This window comes from Ovis aries, chromosome 16 (assembly GCF_016772045.2).
Source record: "Ovis aries strain OAR_USU_Benz2616 breed Rambouillet chromosome 16, ARS-UI_Ramb_v3.0, whole genome shotgun sequence".
Classification (NCBI taxonomy): domain Eukaryota; kingdom Metazoa; phylum Chordata; class Mammalia; order Artiodactyla; family Bovidae; genus Ovis; species Ovis aries.
Genome location: NC_056069.1, coordinates 37,248,658 through 37,262,756, shown reverse-complemented (window position 1 = coordinate 37,262,756; position 14,099 = coordinate 37,248,658). Strand labels below are relative to the sequence as shown.

At 38.4% G+C, this 14,099-nt stretch overlaps 1 protein-coding gene across 4 annotated transcripts in view; it reads right to left on the bottom strand.

Moving 5' to 3' along the window:
• CPLANE1 (ciliogenesis and planar polarity effector complex subunit 1) overlaps positions 1–14,099 on the bottom strand; it is a 104,342-nt gene that overhangs the window by 45,801 nt on the left and 44,442 nt on the right. For 2 of the 4 annotated variants that reach the window (XM_060400259.1, XM_012097032.4), the window contains exons 30-37: positions 13,265–13,347; positions 12,132–12,209; positions 10,188–10,380; positions 6,976–7,269; positions 6,022–6,792; positions 4,441–4,607; positions 3,218–3,350; positions 2,191–2,245 (exon numbers count right to left, since the gene is read on the bottom strand). In XM_060400259.1, the coding sequence (XP_060256242.1) occupies positions 2,191–2,245; positions 3,218–3,350; positions 4,441–4,607; positions 6,022–6,792; positions 6,976–7,269; positions 10,188–10,380; positions 12,132–12,209; positions 13,265–13,347 (1,774 nt within the window). The remainder of the gene's footprint in view (positions 1–2,190; positions 2,246–3,217; positions 3,351–4,440; positions 4,608–6,021; positions 6,793–6,975; positions 7,270–10,187; positions 10,381–12,131; positions 12,210–13,264; positions 13,348–14,099) is intronic. The other 2 variants (XM_060400260.1, XM_042233853.2) reach the window with 1 other exon arrangement.

Below are 14,099 nucleotides of genomic sequence, written 5' to 3'. Positions count from 1 at the left end.
ATGAAAGAGTATCAATGATGGCACATGGTAGTATAATGAAAAATACATATATCTGGTCTTTGTCCTTTGTTCCAGGCACGGAATTCCTTAAGCTCTTGGAAGTTCCTGAGCGGTAGGAGCATGTTTTGTTATTCCTGATGAGCCCCTTTTGATCATATCTGCCTTTGGGCTAATGAGGTGACCCCTGCAGGGCCCTAGACAGTTTCAGGAAGGGTGCTGCTCACCAGAGAAACCAACTGTCAGCCCTGCCCCACACCCACCTCCAGGGAAGGGAGAGCAACTGGAGTCCGATCTTTCCATGTAGTCAGAGTTCAGGAAAAACCCTGAGACAACAAGGGTGACATCTGCGCCACCTGCATTGGCAGGCGGATTCTTTACCACTGAGCCACAGGGACGCCCAAATACCTTAATACTAGTATGTAAAAACAAGTACGTTATAAACAACCAGAGGAGGTATTATTTATATAAAGATATAAAGATAGATAGGGCTTCCCTGGTGGCTCAGTGATAAAGAACCTGTCTGCAATGCAGGAAACCTGGATTCGATCCCTGGATCAGGAAGATCCCCTTGAGGAGGAAATGGCAATCCACTCCAGTATTCTTGCTTGGGAAATCCCTTGGACAGGGGAGCCTGGTGGACTAGGTCCATGGAGTCACAAAAAGGTCAGACACGACTTAAGAGACTAACACTGTCTTTCATACAGATAGATATAGAAAATATATTTATAGATACATGTGAGTACAGATATTTTGAAAATAAACCCTAAAGAATACTGACTATTTGCATTTTCCAAATTTTCTCCAGTTAATACATAATATTACCTTTGTAAAGAGAAAGAATGTTATTAAGAATGAAAGAGAACAGGGTTTTAAGATAAGAGAATAGGGAGCAAGGACACCAGATGGATTAGGAAGCTGAGAGATGGAAGCTAAGCGGGTAAGGAGATGACAGCTCGGCACACAGAGGCCTGATGCTGGGCCGAGGCACCAAGGAATGGAGGGAGCACCAGGTCAAGGGTCAAGTGAAAGAATAGGGTAACAGACGTGAGGTGACTTCAAGGTAAAAATCTTGACCAATCAAATGAATGGTCATATCAGTGACAGGAAAATGCCAGTTTAAAATCTGACTTTTTTGATTTTTGTGTGGCTTGCAGGATCTCAGTTCCCGATCAGGGACTGAACTTGGGCCATGGCAATGAAAGTTTGGAATCCTAACCATGAGGTCACCAGGTAATTCTTGTGGACATGCTGAATTTAAGGAGAAAGTAGCAAAGAAAGATGACACAGGGTAGGTGTGTATCTGAGTGTCACCAAAATAATTTAAAAGCTGAAGTTGTGACAGTGAATAAGCCTAGCGGTACAAGAGCATTTGTGTGTACATGTGTGAAAAACACTGGGGAGAAAGCCTTGGGGGAACACATACATTCAAAGGCAAGAAATGAGTCGATCAATTCAAGAAGGAAAAGAATTTACAATGTATAAACAAGCCCTCTTCTCTGAACGAATTCCTTTAATGTATATGTATTCTCTATGATTAATTTGACTCCAAGCATTTTCTCCCATAGTTTCCTTTTGGGCCTCATATATCAATATCTTATTTGAGATTCTAACTAACTGCATTGCTCTACTGTAGGGGCTGATAAACTCTTGCTGGAAAGGGCCAGATAATAAATCTTTAGGCTTTGTGAACCATATGGTCCCTTTTGCAACAAATGAACCCTGGTGCAATGTGAAAGCTGTCATAGACAATATGTAAATAAATGGGCATCAATTAAACTTGATTTACAAAAACAAGTGTGGGCAACCCACAGTATTTTTGCCTAGAGAATTCCATGGACAGAGGAGCCTGGTGAGCTACAGTTTATGGGGGCTCAAAGAGTTGGACACGACTGAGCAACTAACACACACGCACACAACTGAAGTTAACACAACACTGTAAATCAACTGTAGTCCAATCTAAAATAAAAGTTAAAAACAAAACAAGACAGGTGTGGTCCAGGTCTGGCCTTTGGGTCACAGTCTGTCAACCACTGCGCTAATGGATAACACCGCAAAACACACACACATGGACAGACATACACACCATCCTGTCAGAGACAACATGAAAATTCCTGGGTCTCATAAGCATATTTTTAGAAAGCGGATTTTAACTCTGAATGGAGACATGACACTAATCATGCATATACATACCAAAAGGGATGTCAAAGTCTTCCAAAGGCTGGGAGCCAGGATGTTCTTGTTGCTCCTAAATGAATCCCACATGGTCAATTTATGACTAACTCAAAGACATATATTATTTTGAAAAAAAATATTCAATAGCTATGAGGAATGTTGATTTGGGGGGGGTTAGTTTCAAATCTTATAACTCTAGAAATATTTATTCTATCAAATTATTCTATCAAAGTAATTCCACAGGTGTTCATGAAATTCACAGATCAAGCAACAAAAAAGGGCATTACCAATTTAACGCAGTTACTAAATTACAATATGCAATTTTCTCCTGAAGACTAGCTTTAACTCTCAAATAGTATCAAAACTATTCAAGGACTCGACACTTTACTAAGTGCCGCCAGACACGTTCTTGAGGACTTACTGAAAGAGAGTACCAAGATTCAAGTAAACAAAACTATTTCTGTTTTATTTACTCTCCTGTTGCATATACAGGTAAACAGTCACCAAATTTAGAAGCAATGTTTGCAAAGATCTGACATAAAATAGAGGCTGTATAAAAAACCTATGTTGGGGAAACTCTAGAGGCATCTAAAAGAGATGGGTGAAGCTATCACAGCATAAACCCACAATATGCATTAAGCTGTCACAGAAAAAAATTCAAAGTTACATAAGCAGATGATCTAAACTACAGTTTTTGATTTACCAACAAGTTGCTTTTCATATTAATCACTTTATGTCTATTCAGTATGGAGGGATGCACTCAGGACTTTTGTACCTAATGATGTTAACACATTATTGACCAGGGGATTCTTGCAGAAACTAATGCCTGTGGCCAGTGATTTGTTATGTAAGTAAATGTTCAAACGTCTCTGGTCGATAATGTTTGGGTAACATAAAAGTGTTAATATGCCTCCGGTCAATATGCTGTTAAGATCCTCCTAGTCACAATCAGAAGCTTCTGGCAATCAGATGACTAAATAAACCACAGACAATCTGAGCTCTGTGTACACACAGACCAGGGAAGAATGCATGCTAGTTTCTGTACCTGGGGCTTCACAGCTACTTCTGAATCGTTGCCATTAATGATGATGTCCTCCGGCTGGAAAGTCACACTTGGCTTTCTCCTTAGTTTCTCTGATCTTTCTTCCTGCAGTTCTCTTTCAGCTCGTCGTCTTTGTCTGTTAAAATTCACAGTGTAAAGCATATTTTTACTATTTTAGGAACATCAGTTTTTCATCTGTATCATGCTATATAGGAAGACAGTTATGAAAATTATGTCAATAGACTATTTTCTGTGGCATTTAATTAAATTAGCAAGATATTCTGCTAGAATAAATACAAGCAAAAGTCAGACACAAGAAAGTTACTTCTAGTTCCCTACTACTGAACTGACTTTTCTGTTAGTCATGGGAAACTCAGGTTAGAGTTACACATTTCAGGTAATTTTCAAATTCTCTTTTTGGCAGATTTGAAGCTGGCCCTGGAAACCCTATTAGATACCACCAGTGACCTATTTAAAGAAGTCAGGCACACTCAGGCTCCAAGGAGGGAACCCCAGGGAGGAGGAAGGAAGGCCCAAAAAGCTACAGGGAAAACTTACTTTGAAGAGGGTTTACTTAGAAAATATGGAAGGAAAGAACCATTTCTGGAAAGAGAGCCCTGGTAGTAGATTTTAGGGCCTGATAAACATGAAATTTTAAAAAATATTTTCTAGACTAAGTAAAAATCCACCATGAATACATGTCTCGAGCATCCACTATTAATGAAACACTATATATGCTCTTCATGAAAAGTCACGGCCTTGCTTTTCACATGCACATTTCTTACTGCCCTGAAACAATTCACACCACTGTGCTCTGTATGAGTCTGGGAGATATAGTAAGATGAATAACAATAAACATTATGTCAGTGTATCGAACAGTATATAGAATATTTCATGATACCAAATATTTGCTGCAGAAGATGATTGCTCATCCTGTTAGAGAAAAAGGTAAAAGAAACCTCCAGCCTACTGAATGCCAGGAAAGAATTCCTTAATAGCATGTAAAAAATACTAGTATTTGTATCTCACATTATAGGAATTTTTCTCATCACAAGATGTATTCAAACGCATGATACTTGACAAGGAAACTGAATATGCAATTATGTATAGGCTGAGAGGTTGAACCAGGTAATTTCCATCTATCTAACTGTATTATTGTCACTAATAATAAGCTTGTCGGTATGTTTGCAGGTATATGCTCAAATAAAATTTCACTTAAAACTTGCCTTTTTTTACTGTCCTTCCCTTGTCTCAATTCAGATGATTCTATTTTGACCTTTAGAAGCTGGAGATGTCCAGGATCACCTTGTTCAAAGAAATTATGTGTCCAGTTCTGTTGCTTTTGTTTAAATGCAATGAGGTTTTCAAGTGGAATAAGTTGTGGTTTTTGGTACTATAGAAAAGAAACAAAAGGACAGTAATTTAAACTCACAAACATGTCAACTAGACAACATGTTAATAAAAACTGAGAGAAACGTTTGTTTAAACTAAGATGTGCAAGTGACAGAACATGTCAGTTAACAATGAGTACAATGAGTATCCAGATCTTAAAGTATAAATGATTTTAGAAATCATTTCTGAAACTTTATACTGAGCATTTCAGAAACTTTTCTACAAGTTCTCATTTTCTTAATTTCTTTTTCATATTAAGAATCTTACTTCTTACCATTACCAATTAAGTTAAATAATGCCTAGCTTGGATTTAAAATTCTTTGGAACTGGGAGGATGCACAGGGGTGGAGATTATGGATGGAACAAATAAGCGATACGTTGGTAACGACTGTTGTTGGGTGATGGGATAACTTGGGGGTTTATTATACTATTTTAATTTTTTAAAAAAGTCTTTAAAACCTTCCAAAAACATATACTTCTTTACTCCTTCAATTCTTTCCTTTTGTTTATAATATGTTCAGAAGAAAAGGAGGCATGATAAGTATTTTTTCTAAGGAATGACCACTTCTTTTCCCAGTACCATTTTAGAAACTTAGAAGGGTACCAGAGAATGAATTACTCAACTATACTGACTTAACAGAAGTAGAACCTGAACAGTCTGAATCTCATTAATCAAAGGTTACAACTTTAAACAGGATTTGGTGGGTTTATAAAGATCTAATCTTTGTGTTTTAAGTATTTAAAAAAAGAAACATTTTTTTAATAAGTAAAACTACGTACAGATCTGGGTCTATTTAACAATTTTAACCTGTAATAGATTTGAAGGAAATCATAGTACAATTACTAGGAACCTCAAACAATGCTCTCTCACTCTAGACAGAAACACATACACATATACACGCTCCCCTACATGTATAAATAAGAATACTGGTCATACTGTTTTACTTATTTCTCTGAGCAGGATCTCAGACATATCTATGAAAGAGTCTAGAAAACGCTGGTACTGATGTACAAGACCTAAAACCTCTGTGCGTGCTTAATTGCTTCAGTCGTGTCCAACTCTGCGATCTCATGTACTGCAGCCTACCAGGCTCCTGTCCATGGGATTCTCCAGAAAAGAATCCCGGAGTGGGTTGCCATTTCCTTCTCCAGGGGATCTTCCCCACCCAGGGATCAAATCCATGAGTCTTATGTCTCCTGCACTGGCAGGCAGGTTCTTACCACTAGTGCCACCTGGGAAGCCCTAAAACCTGTAAGATACCCAAGTATTAGTTTAAATCAAATCTGTATATTATTTCCAGTAACAGAAGCATTATTTTTTGAAAAATAAATGTGTTAAACTTTTCATTGAGTATACATTTATGCTATGAAAAATGCAGGAATGTGCTTTTGCAACACTCTGCAAAAATCATTACCATATTTTCTGGGCCTAGACATGAATGAAGTAGTGATAATCTTGGGCATTTTCTTTCTTCTGCCATAGTTCTAATAGGTATGGATGGAACTGTAATGGATGCTCTTGAGGTAGAAGAAAACATGTAAGGAGGTTTAAGTTGCAGGTACAATAAAGGAAGTCCAGAGGAATTCTGAGAAGATATCTCAAAGGGTCCTGGTTTAACATCAAACATTTTTTCTGGTTGCATAAATGTTTTAGAGTCCTGTTGAGGTGTCAAGTTTTCTTGTCCAACACACGGATCCAAGTTCACATGCTTTGGGATTTCTTTAATTATTGTTTCTGCCCATTTTTTCGGCTCAGCTGCTTTTTTTATGGCTTCAGTATTATACTGGCTCAGATTCAAATGGGACACTGAAGTAGTGGCCATTGCTGTCTTTGGCAAAGGAGGCTGTGAGAAATCAGATAATCCCCAAGCCTCTCTAGGCTTTGGCAGAGGACTGAAGGGAAGCTGAGGAACTCTTTCTGTCTGAAAGGAAATGGGCTGAAACTCAGGCTTGGGCTGAAACTGAAGCAAAGGGAAACCATCACCAGGTCGGGAAGTATTTCCAGTGGGGATAAGTCTAGGTGTCTTTGGAACGGCAGAAGATGCAGACAAAAGGTGGAGGTGACTGTTTCCAGCAGGGACTGCAGACAAAGAAGCGGCTGGTAAGCTGTGAGATGCTGGAGTTAGTCCTCTATTCTGGGGCTGACCTTCTGATTGACAAAAAGGAACACTCCCATGTGGAACATTCTGGAAGAGAAAGGAAAAACTATGATGTAATTTTAAAATATATTACAAACTCCTTATTTGTAAATATTGTTCAGTATGTTTTAGAGTGGGTAGAATATAATAACTACTAAATAACTCATTTTCTCAAATAACCAACCACTGAAACTATGAGGAAAACTTCAGTGGTATTTTAAAATGCATTACCTCTAAGTTTCCATTACTATTTTCATTGGATTGCACAATTTCTTCATGGCAGTGTGGGCTCTTCTTGCCAGGCTCTCTGGCATACTCTCCCATGGGTTGTGGTTTAATGAAAAATCTCTCCTTCAGATTTCTACTGGTGTCTCCAACATCATTACTCCCTCTCGTGGGGTTTGATCCTTGGCTTCCCACCAAATGCACAGACTGAGACTGTTGGAGAAGTTGATGAATATCTGGGAGGTTTGCGAAGGATGATCCTACTATTTGCATTAGGCTCATGAAGTTGATCTGTTGCAGCTAGAATAAAATAAAAATTACAGAAACATCTTAAAGTCTAATGAAAAGACCCAAAAAGCAACAATTATCTGAGTATTCCAAAATAGTCATACTTCCATCTTAGTATCTGTCACAACCATAAGTGCTGAGTATGAAGCATAGCTGGGAGAGATCTAAAAAAAAAAAAAAAATGGAAAAGAAGAATAGCTTCCTGTCTTCAAGGAGGAGTCAACTAGGACTATGAACTCATAATGCGACTTGAGGCCATCTGCGAAGCAGTTTACACAAATATCCCAGGGATCATAAAGGAGTGAGCTGATGGAGCAGGTGAGGATAACTAGATTGCCGAAATTTTTAAAATCTTTATTTATTTTGTGGGTGAGGATAATTAAAGAAGAATTCCTAAATGGGTGTGTGAACAGGTTTTCACGAAAGAAAAAAGTAGAGATCAGGAAACAGGTGAAGAGGGAGGAATTCCTGTGAAAGGGCCATTCGAATGAAAGGCAATGCACAAAGTGAAAGGTATGCACAATGGTTGACAAACCTCGCCCAACAGAATCACTTGAGGAGCAGTTAAAAAATCCCCATGGCCAGGTCACACCCCATGCCAATAAAATCAGAGCCTCCGGGGGATCTGAGCCAGGATGAGTAGTTTGTAGGATGATGAGGTGACTTCAATGTGCAGAAAAGCTTCCGGATCACTAGTACACACACTGGCTTGGATGGAGCAGGAAATTTACCGCTAATGAGCAGAGAGGCGAGCACAGTGGTTCCCCAGCTGCAGCATCAGCGTCACCTGAGGACTTGCACTCTTTGATGAGCACCATCCCCAGAGTTTGATTCCAATCGGTCTGAAATGGGGGCCTGACAACCTGTGTGTCAAATATCTCAGTGATGCTGATGCTAAGGGTTCAGAGCCCACACTCTGAGGACCACTAGACTTGGGAGAGTATGGAGGGAAAAGAGGGAAGATAGCTGTACTTTATAAAATAAGCCAAGAAGGAAACCCTGCAGGCCTTTTTAAAAAAAAATTTAGGTTCCCCAGACTTATGGACATGGGGCAGTCGGGGGAGGAAAGAAAAAAGAGGGTGGGAAGAATGGAGAGAGTAACACGGAAATATATACATTACCATAAGTAAACTAGATAGCCAATGGGAATTTGCTGTATGACTAAGGAACTCAAACCCAGGCTCTGTAACAACCTCGAGGGGTGGGATGGGGTGGGAGGTTCAAGAGGGAGGAGACATAGATACTTCCATGGCTGATTCGTGTTGATGTATGACAGAAACCAATACAATATTGTAAAGCAATTACCTTTCAATTAAAAACAAATTTAATAAAACATGGATGTTCCCTTCAATTATAAAAGAAATACATGCTTATTACATTAAAAAAAGAAGCATAAAAAAGGAAATAAAAAATGATACACAATCCTATTCCCAAAGATAACTAGTATTAACATTTTTGGCAGTCTCCTTTTACTCTTTGTATTTTAACATGATTGACATCATAGAGTATATAAATTTGTACCTGAAATTCACTGAAGATTTTTAGAACAGAAAAGTAACAGTGTTAGAACAATATCTGGAGAAGAAGATCTCAGAAATGCATCTTTAAGACAACAGAAGTGTGAAGTTCTAAGAATATAAGGTTGGTAACAGCTACAGAAATAGCAAATATGGGGAAGGAAATGGCAACCCACTCCAGTGTTCTTCCCTGGAAAAATGCACGGGCAGAGAAGCCTGGCGGGCTGCAGTCCACGGGGTTACATGACTGAGCATTCACACGAGGAGGATGGAGGGAGGCAGGTTGGTAGCAACAAACTGGTAAAACCAAAAAAGAAAAAAAAAAAAAGAAACAGACATACAACGTAGGCAAAAGAATCAAGAAGACAGTGCCCAGTGAAAGGGGAAAGATGGCTCTCTAAGACAGTGACTCTTTATCTTTTGTGTGTATCGGAATTATCTTGAGAACTTGTTAAATATTCAGGGAAGTGACCAGCAAAGACTCTAGGTAATCCAGAAAACAAGTTTGACAAATGCCTCTAAACCTTTAAGCAGGGGGCTTCCTGGCAGTCCAGTGGCTGGGGCTCTGCGCTTCCACTGCAGGGGTCACGAGTTCAAGCTCTGGTCAGGGATCTGAGATTCCACATGCAGTTTGGCCAATAAATAAAAAATAAGTAATATATGAAAATTATAAACAAAAAATTAAACTTTAACCTGGTAAAATAGGTGATGCTACTAAAGAGAAAAGGGAAATAAGAAACTCAGAAGAGTAAGAATAAAATCAGTTTCAAGACGATCCATGGGATGGTGGAGCATGCTGAAAAAGTCTTTGTTATCAGGGCCCATAAATTCAAAGAGAAAATCAGTGCCCCGAATTGCCGGTACAGAAATGATACACTGCATCACATAAAAAGGTATGAAAGTGGATGTAGAATACATGAAGAAAAGAACAGATGTGAGGGAATTAATGTATAAGCGATACAGCAGAAAGGGGAAAGGGAAATAATTTTAAATTGCTGGTAGAGAGAAAAGGATAACCAGGTGAGAAAAAGATGATGGAAGGCAAAGTGCACAACACTTTAAATCCAGGTGACAATTTCAAACCAAATATGATGTGACAGGCTGTGTCAGAAAATAAACTGATTCAGATACCTCTGAGCAGGGGTTGGCTGGTCTGCTCAGCCACCTCACTTTTGTCAGCAGCTCTGGATTCCCAAAAGCTCAGAAAAAAGAAGTCATCAGGAGAAGCAGGGAACACAGTTGAGACTCTAGGCCCTAGAATTAGGACTTCTGAATAACAAAGGAAAAGTGCCCCAAGCAGGGAAACCCTGCGATTTAACTTGAACTCGTCAGACTCCGAAAGTTTGTTCGTAGTTTAAAACCTGAGGTAAACACCATGTGTAGACTTAATGGGTTAAACGGAGATGTGCTTACCTGAACTAATTTAAACATTTCATCTTGGAGCATTTGCCTAACAGAATTGGAAGACTGCGATAACTGAGCGCTGGGTTCATTTCTCTGGGTTGGCTGAGCTGTTGGTCCAGGTGTTTGTGAAGCCACTGTGACTCCATTTGATGCCAAAGGTGGAGCTGAGGAAGATTTATCTTTACATGCAGAGACTGGAGTACTATGTGGAAGCATATAAATAAAAAGCACACATTAATCAAAGAAAAAAAAACCACATTAGGTGTTCATGAGCTGAGTATTTTGATCCTACTTTTTTATTCTATTTTAAAAGCTTTCTGGAAATTTAAACCCTAAAGCCTATCTCACTGTATATCCCTTAGCCCCCAGACACAGTTGTCATCAGCAGAGTTGTTCATTCAAATGCCATAACCAAGGGACATGTGATGTCTAGCCAGCCATGGCCCCCGCCCTATGGTGTTACAATGCCCAGGTCAGCTCACACATTTATTTTACTTGCCTGGTACCTGTAGGCATCTGAGTTTGAGACCTGTGCAATCATTCTGATCAGCTGGACAGATGATGTCATTTGGCTTAGGAATATACTTCCTGGATTAAATTTAAAGATCGGAGTGGATTTAAGAAAACTGTGGAAAGTATGGGTTAAGAAATATGTTTAATTCTGGGCTTCCCTGGTGTCTCACTGGTAAAGAATCCACTTGCCAATGCAGGAGACACAGGTTCAAACCCTGACATGCCACGGAGCAACTATGCCCGTATGCCACATCCACTGAGCCTGTGCTCGAGAGCCTGGGAACCACAACTTCCAAGCGCACGTGCCCTAGAGCCTGTGAAGTCAGTGCAATGAGAAGCCTGAGCGTCACAACTAAAGACTAGTCCCCACTTGAGCATCTAGAGAGAAGTTCGCACAGCAACAAAGAACCAGCAGAGCCAGAAATAAATAAATAACATATTTTAAAAACATGTTTAATTCTAACATGGGTAGAGCAAACTCCTGCTGTTCTTCAATAAATGTGAAACAATAGTATTGTGAATATTTCATTTCCAAACAAATCAGAGAGTTTACAATAATAACTAAATCCTAACAAAAAATGCTTATTTAGAAATAAAAATGAAAAGTCAAAGTAAGTTTTTGTTTTAAATAAAATGATTGTTTGAGGATGATTCCTTAAAACACAAGAGGTATTCAATGTTTTACAAGTAAATCAATATAGGGAGCAGGTAATATCATGTCCAAATGAACTGATCACTGTCTCTAAACAGAAAATAACGAATTAAACTGTGTTTAGATTTATTTGGATTTACACTCATTCCGTTTCAGCAATAATTTGAACCTTTTTATTAAGCATGTGCTCAATAACAGAATTCTATTTGGGAGATCCATGAAGAACAGACATTACAACTTACTTGCCTGTTTTAACACAACTTTATTGGCCTCTGCTTTTTAATAAGTAGCAAGGAGATAAATTTTAATTATGGAGAATTTTTCTAAAGCAAATTTATGCTGTATCATTCTCTGATTTCAACACCATTTATACACTTCAACCATTGGAAAAGAAATTCAAAAGACAGAACTGGATGACTCTTCTATGAGAGCATTAAAGGCATTTGATATTTCATGAGAAATCTGCTAAAGGCTGAACACGAGCAAGACCTACCTCTTTCAATAACATACCCATGACTTCTCTTTTTTGGAAGAGACTTGTTCTAAAATAGTTCCTGCATGTCTTTAAAACACAACTGTTACAGGAAAATCTTTCAGCGAGAAACATAAAGTTTTGAGAAATGGATACCTATATTGATCTTTCAATGCGTAATGTTGATTTCATTTTACTCTCTTAGTTTTTGGTCAAGATGTTTAGTAATTGTTTCAAAATGGTACAACAGGCATCATTTTTTTCTCTTTTCTATTTGTAATTATATCAGAATGGTACAGTAGGCAAAAATGCTTACCTAGAAACTTCTGAATTTGTATCTACACAAAATGAATGAGGAATGATATGTTCAAGATCTGCAGAGGCTTCGATCATACTATAATTAAAGATTAAAAATCAGTTAGGAAGATATTCTTTACATTATCTAAGATACAGGTGATCTAAGGCTCAACCATCTAAGAGTCTAAATAAACATCCTCTAATCTTCTGTAATGCTTAGCTCATAATTACAATCTATTTACATTTGTCTCCATAGCAATAGTAAGAGATTCAAATAAAAGCAAAGAATTTGTCCGGATGGCTTTAATACATGACTTGAACATTATTAAATGTTTGGCAACAGAAATAATATAATCTAAAATGAGTGGAAATGAAGTTAGCTGGGACCTCAAACTTCACCTGGGAAGAAGCAGAAACTTTGCTCAGAACACTACAGAGCTCATTATCACATCTGAAACTGCAATGACTAGTTTCTTATTAATAGAAATATTTATATTACTTGTAAAGACACAGGACATTAAATATATTCTTTTATTAATTATTCACAGAAGGCCTGAACAAAATTTGTACATAAGAGAAAGAGAATTTAACTGAGTTGCCTTCCTTAGTCAAAGTAATTCTAAAAATTCAAAACTTTAAAAATCCTAACAAGAAATCATGCCCAAATTGCAACATATGAAAACTGTCTTCAGCTATCCTTGAAGCAATAATAAGCTGGCAAGCAGAGTACGTGTCCACTGAAGCCCCGCGGACAGTGTGCAATGATCATACCACAATAGTGAAAGATCATACACATATGTTATGACCAACATGATTCTTTACTTTTACCCAATAAAAGTGAAACTAGTAGGGAAAGGGAGGGCCTTAACTAGCAGGTGAATAAACTCCGAATATTTCTAGCTGTATTTTAAGACTGATAGTGATAGGAGAACAAAAGGTATTTTAGACGTCTTTACCTCACTCTATCAAAATTTAGAAGTATAACATTTACTAAAAATCATCATTACCATTGCTATTAAACTGAAGTTACCATTTCACTAGGAACAGAGTATCACTGTAAAACATATACTGTCAATCATGAGGAAAAAGAACCCTCTTCACCACGTGAATCGCAGTGAGCCCTGAAAGCTCCCCAAGACTTTTCCCCCTTACCCTTTCTGTTCAGTTGATTCCTCCTCCATACACGTCTCCAATGGTTCTTCCCTTGGACACTGAACCTCTCCTGTGGAATGCTGCTAAAATTAATAGCACCCAAAAAAGCAAAGAGGTGAAACGGGTATTGTTGTCTTTGGTATCTTGGGTTTCACATTACCACTTGCCTGAACAAAAACAGTCTGAAAGCAAGTGAGAAACCAAACACTGAAATGTCCTCCCGGTCCTGCTCTGACCAGACCTTCATCCTGTGATGCCTCAAGCCCATCGCCTTAAGCCACTGAGCATATTAAACTGCAAAGACAAATGATGCCACTAGAAATCATTTACAGTGTATTTATGATGTATCTGTAAATTACACACGCATTACTACCTAAGTACAACAGAACGTTGAACAACTTGGGTTTGCACTGAGCAGGTACACTGATATGCAGATTTGTTTTTTCTAATAAATACATTACTACACAATCTGGGGGTTGGCTGAATCCACACCAGGCCCAGGAACCAATCCTCTGTGAACACTAAGGGACGACTGGACATGCATTCCTGACTGCATGGGGGGGTCGAAGCCCCTAAATGCCATGTTGTTTAAGGGCCAACTGTACACTGTGAAAACAACTACAAAATGAGAAAAAATAAAAACCTAATCCCTCTTAAAGGAATTGTTTCAATAATTGGAAATGTCTGTGTCTTACCTGGAAATCTAGTGTATAGTGTTTTGAGAAAACAAATAATACATAAAAGTGCATGTATGCGCAAAAACTGCACACTACTGACAAACTTATACATTTTGAGTACGGAACACTGCAGCACTCTTGGCCAAATTAATTTACTA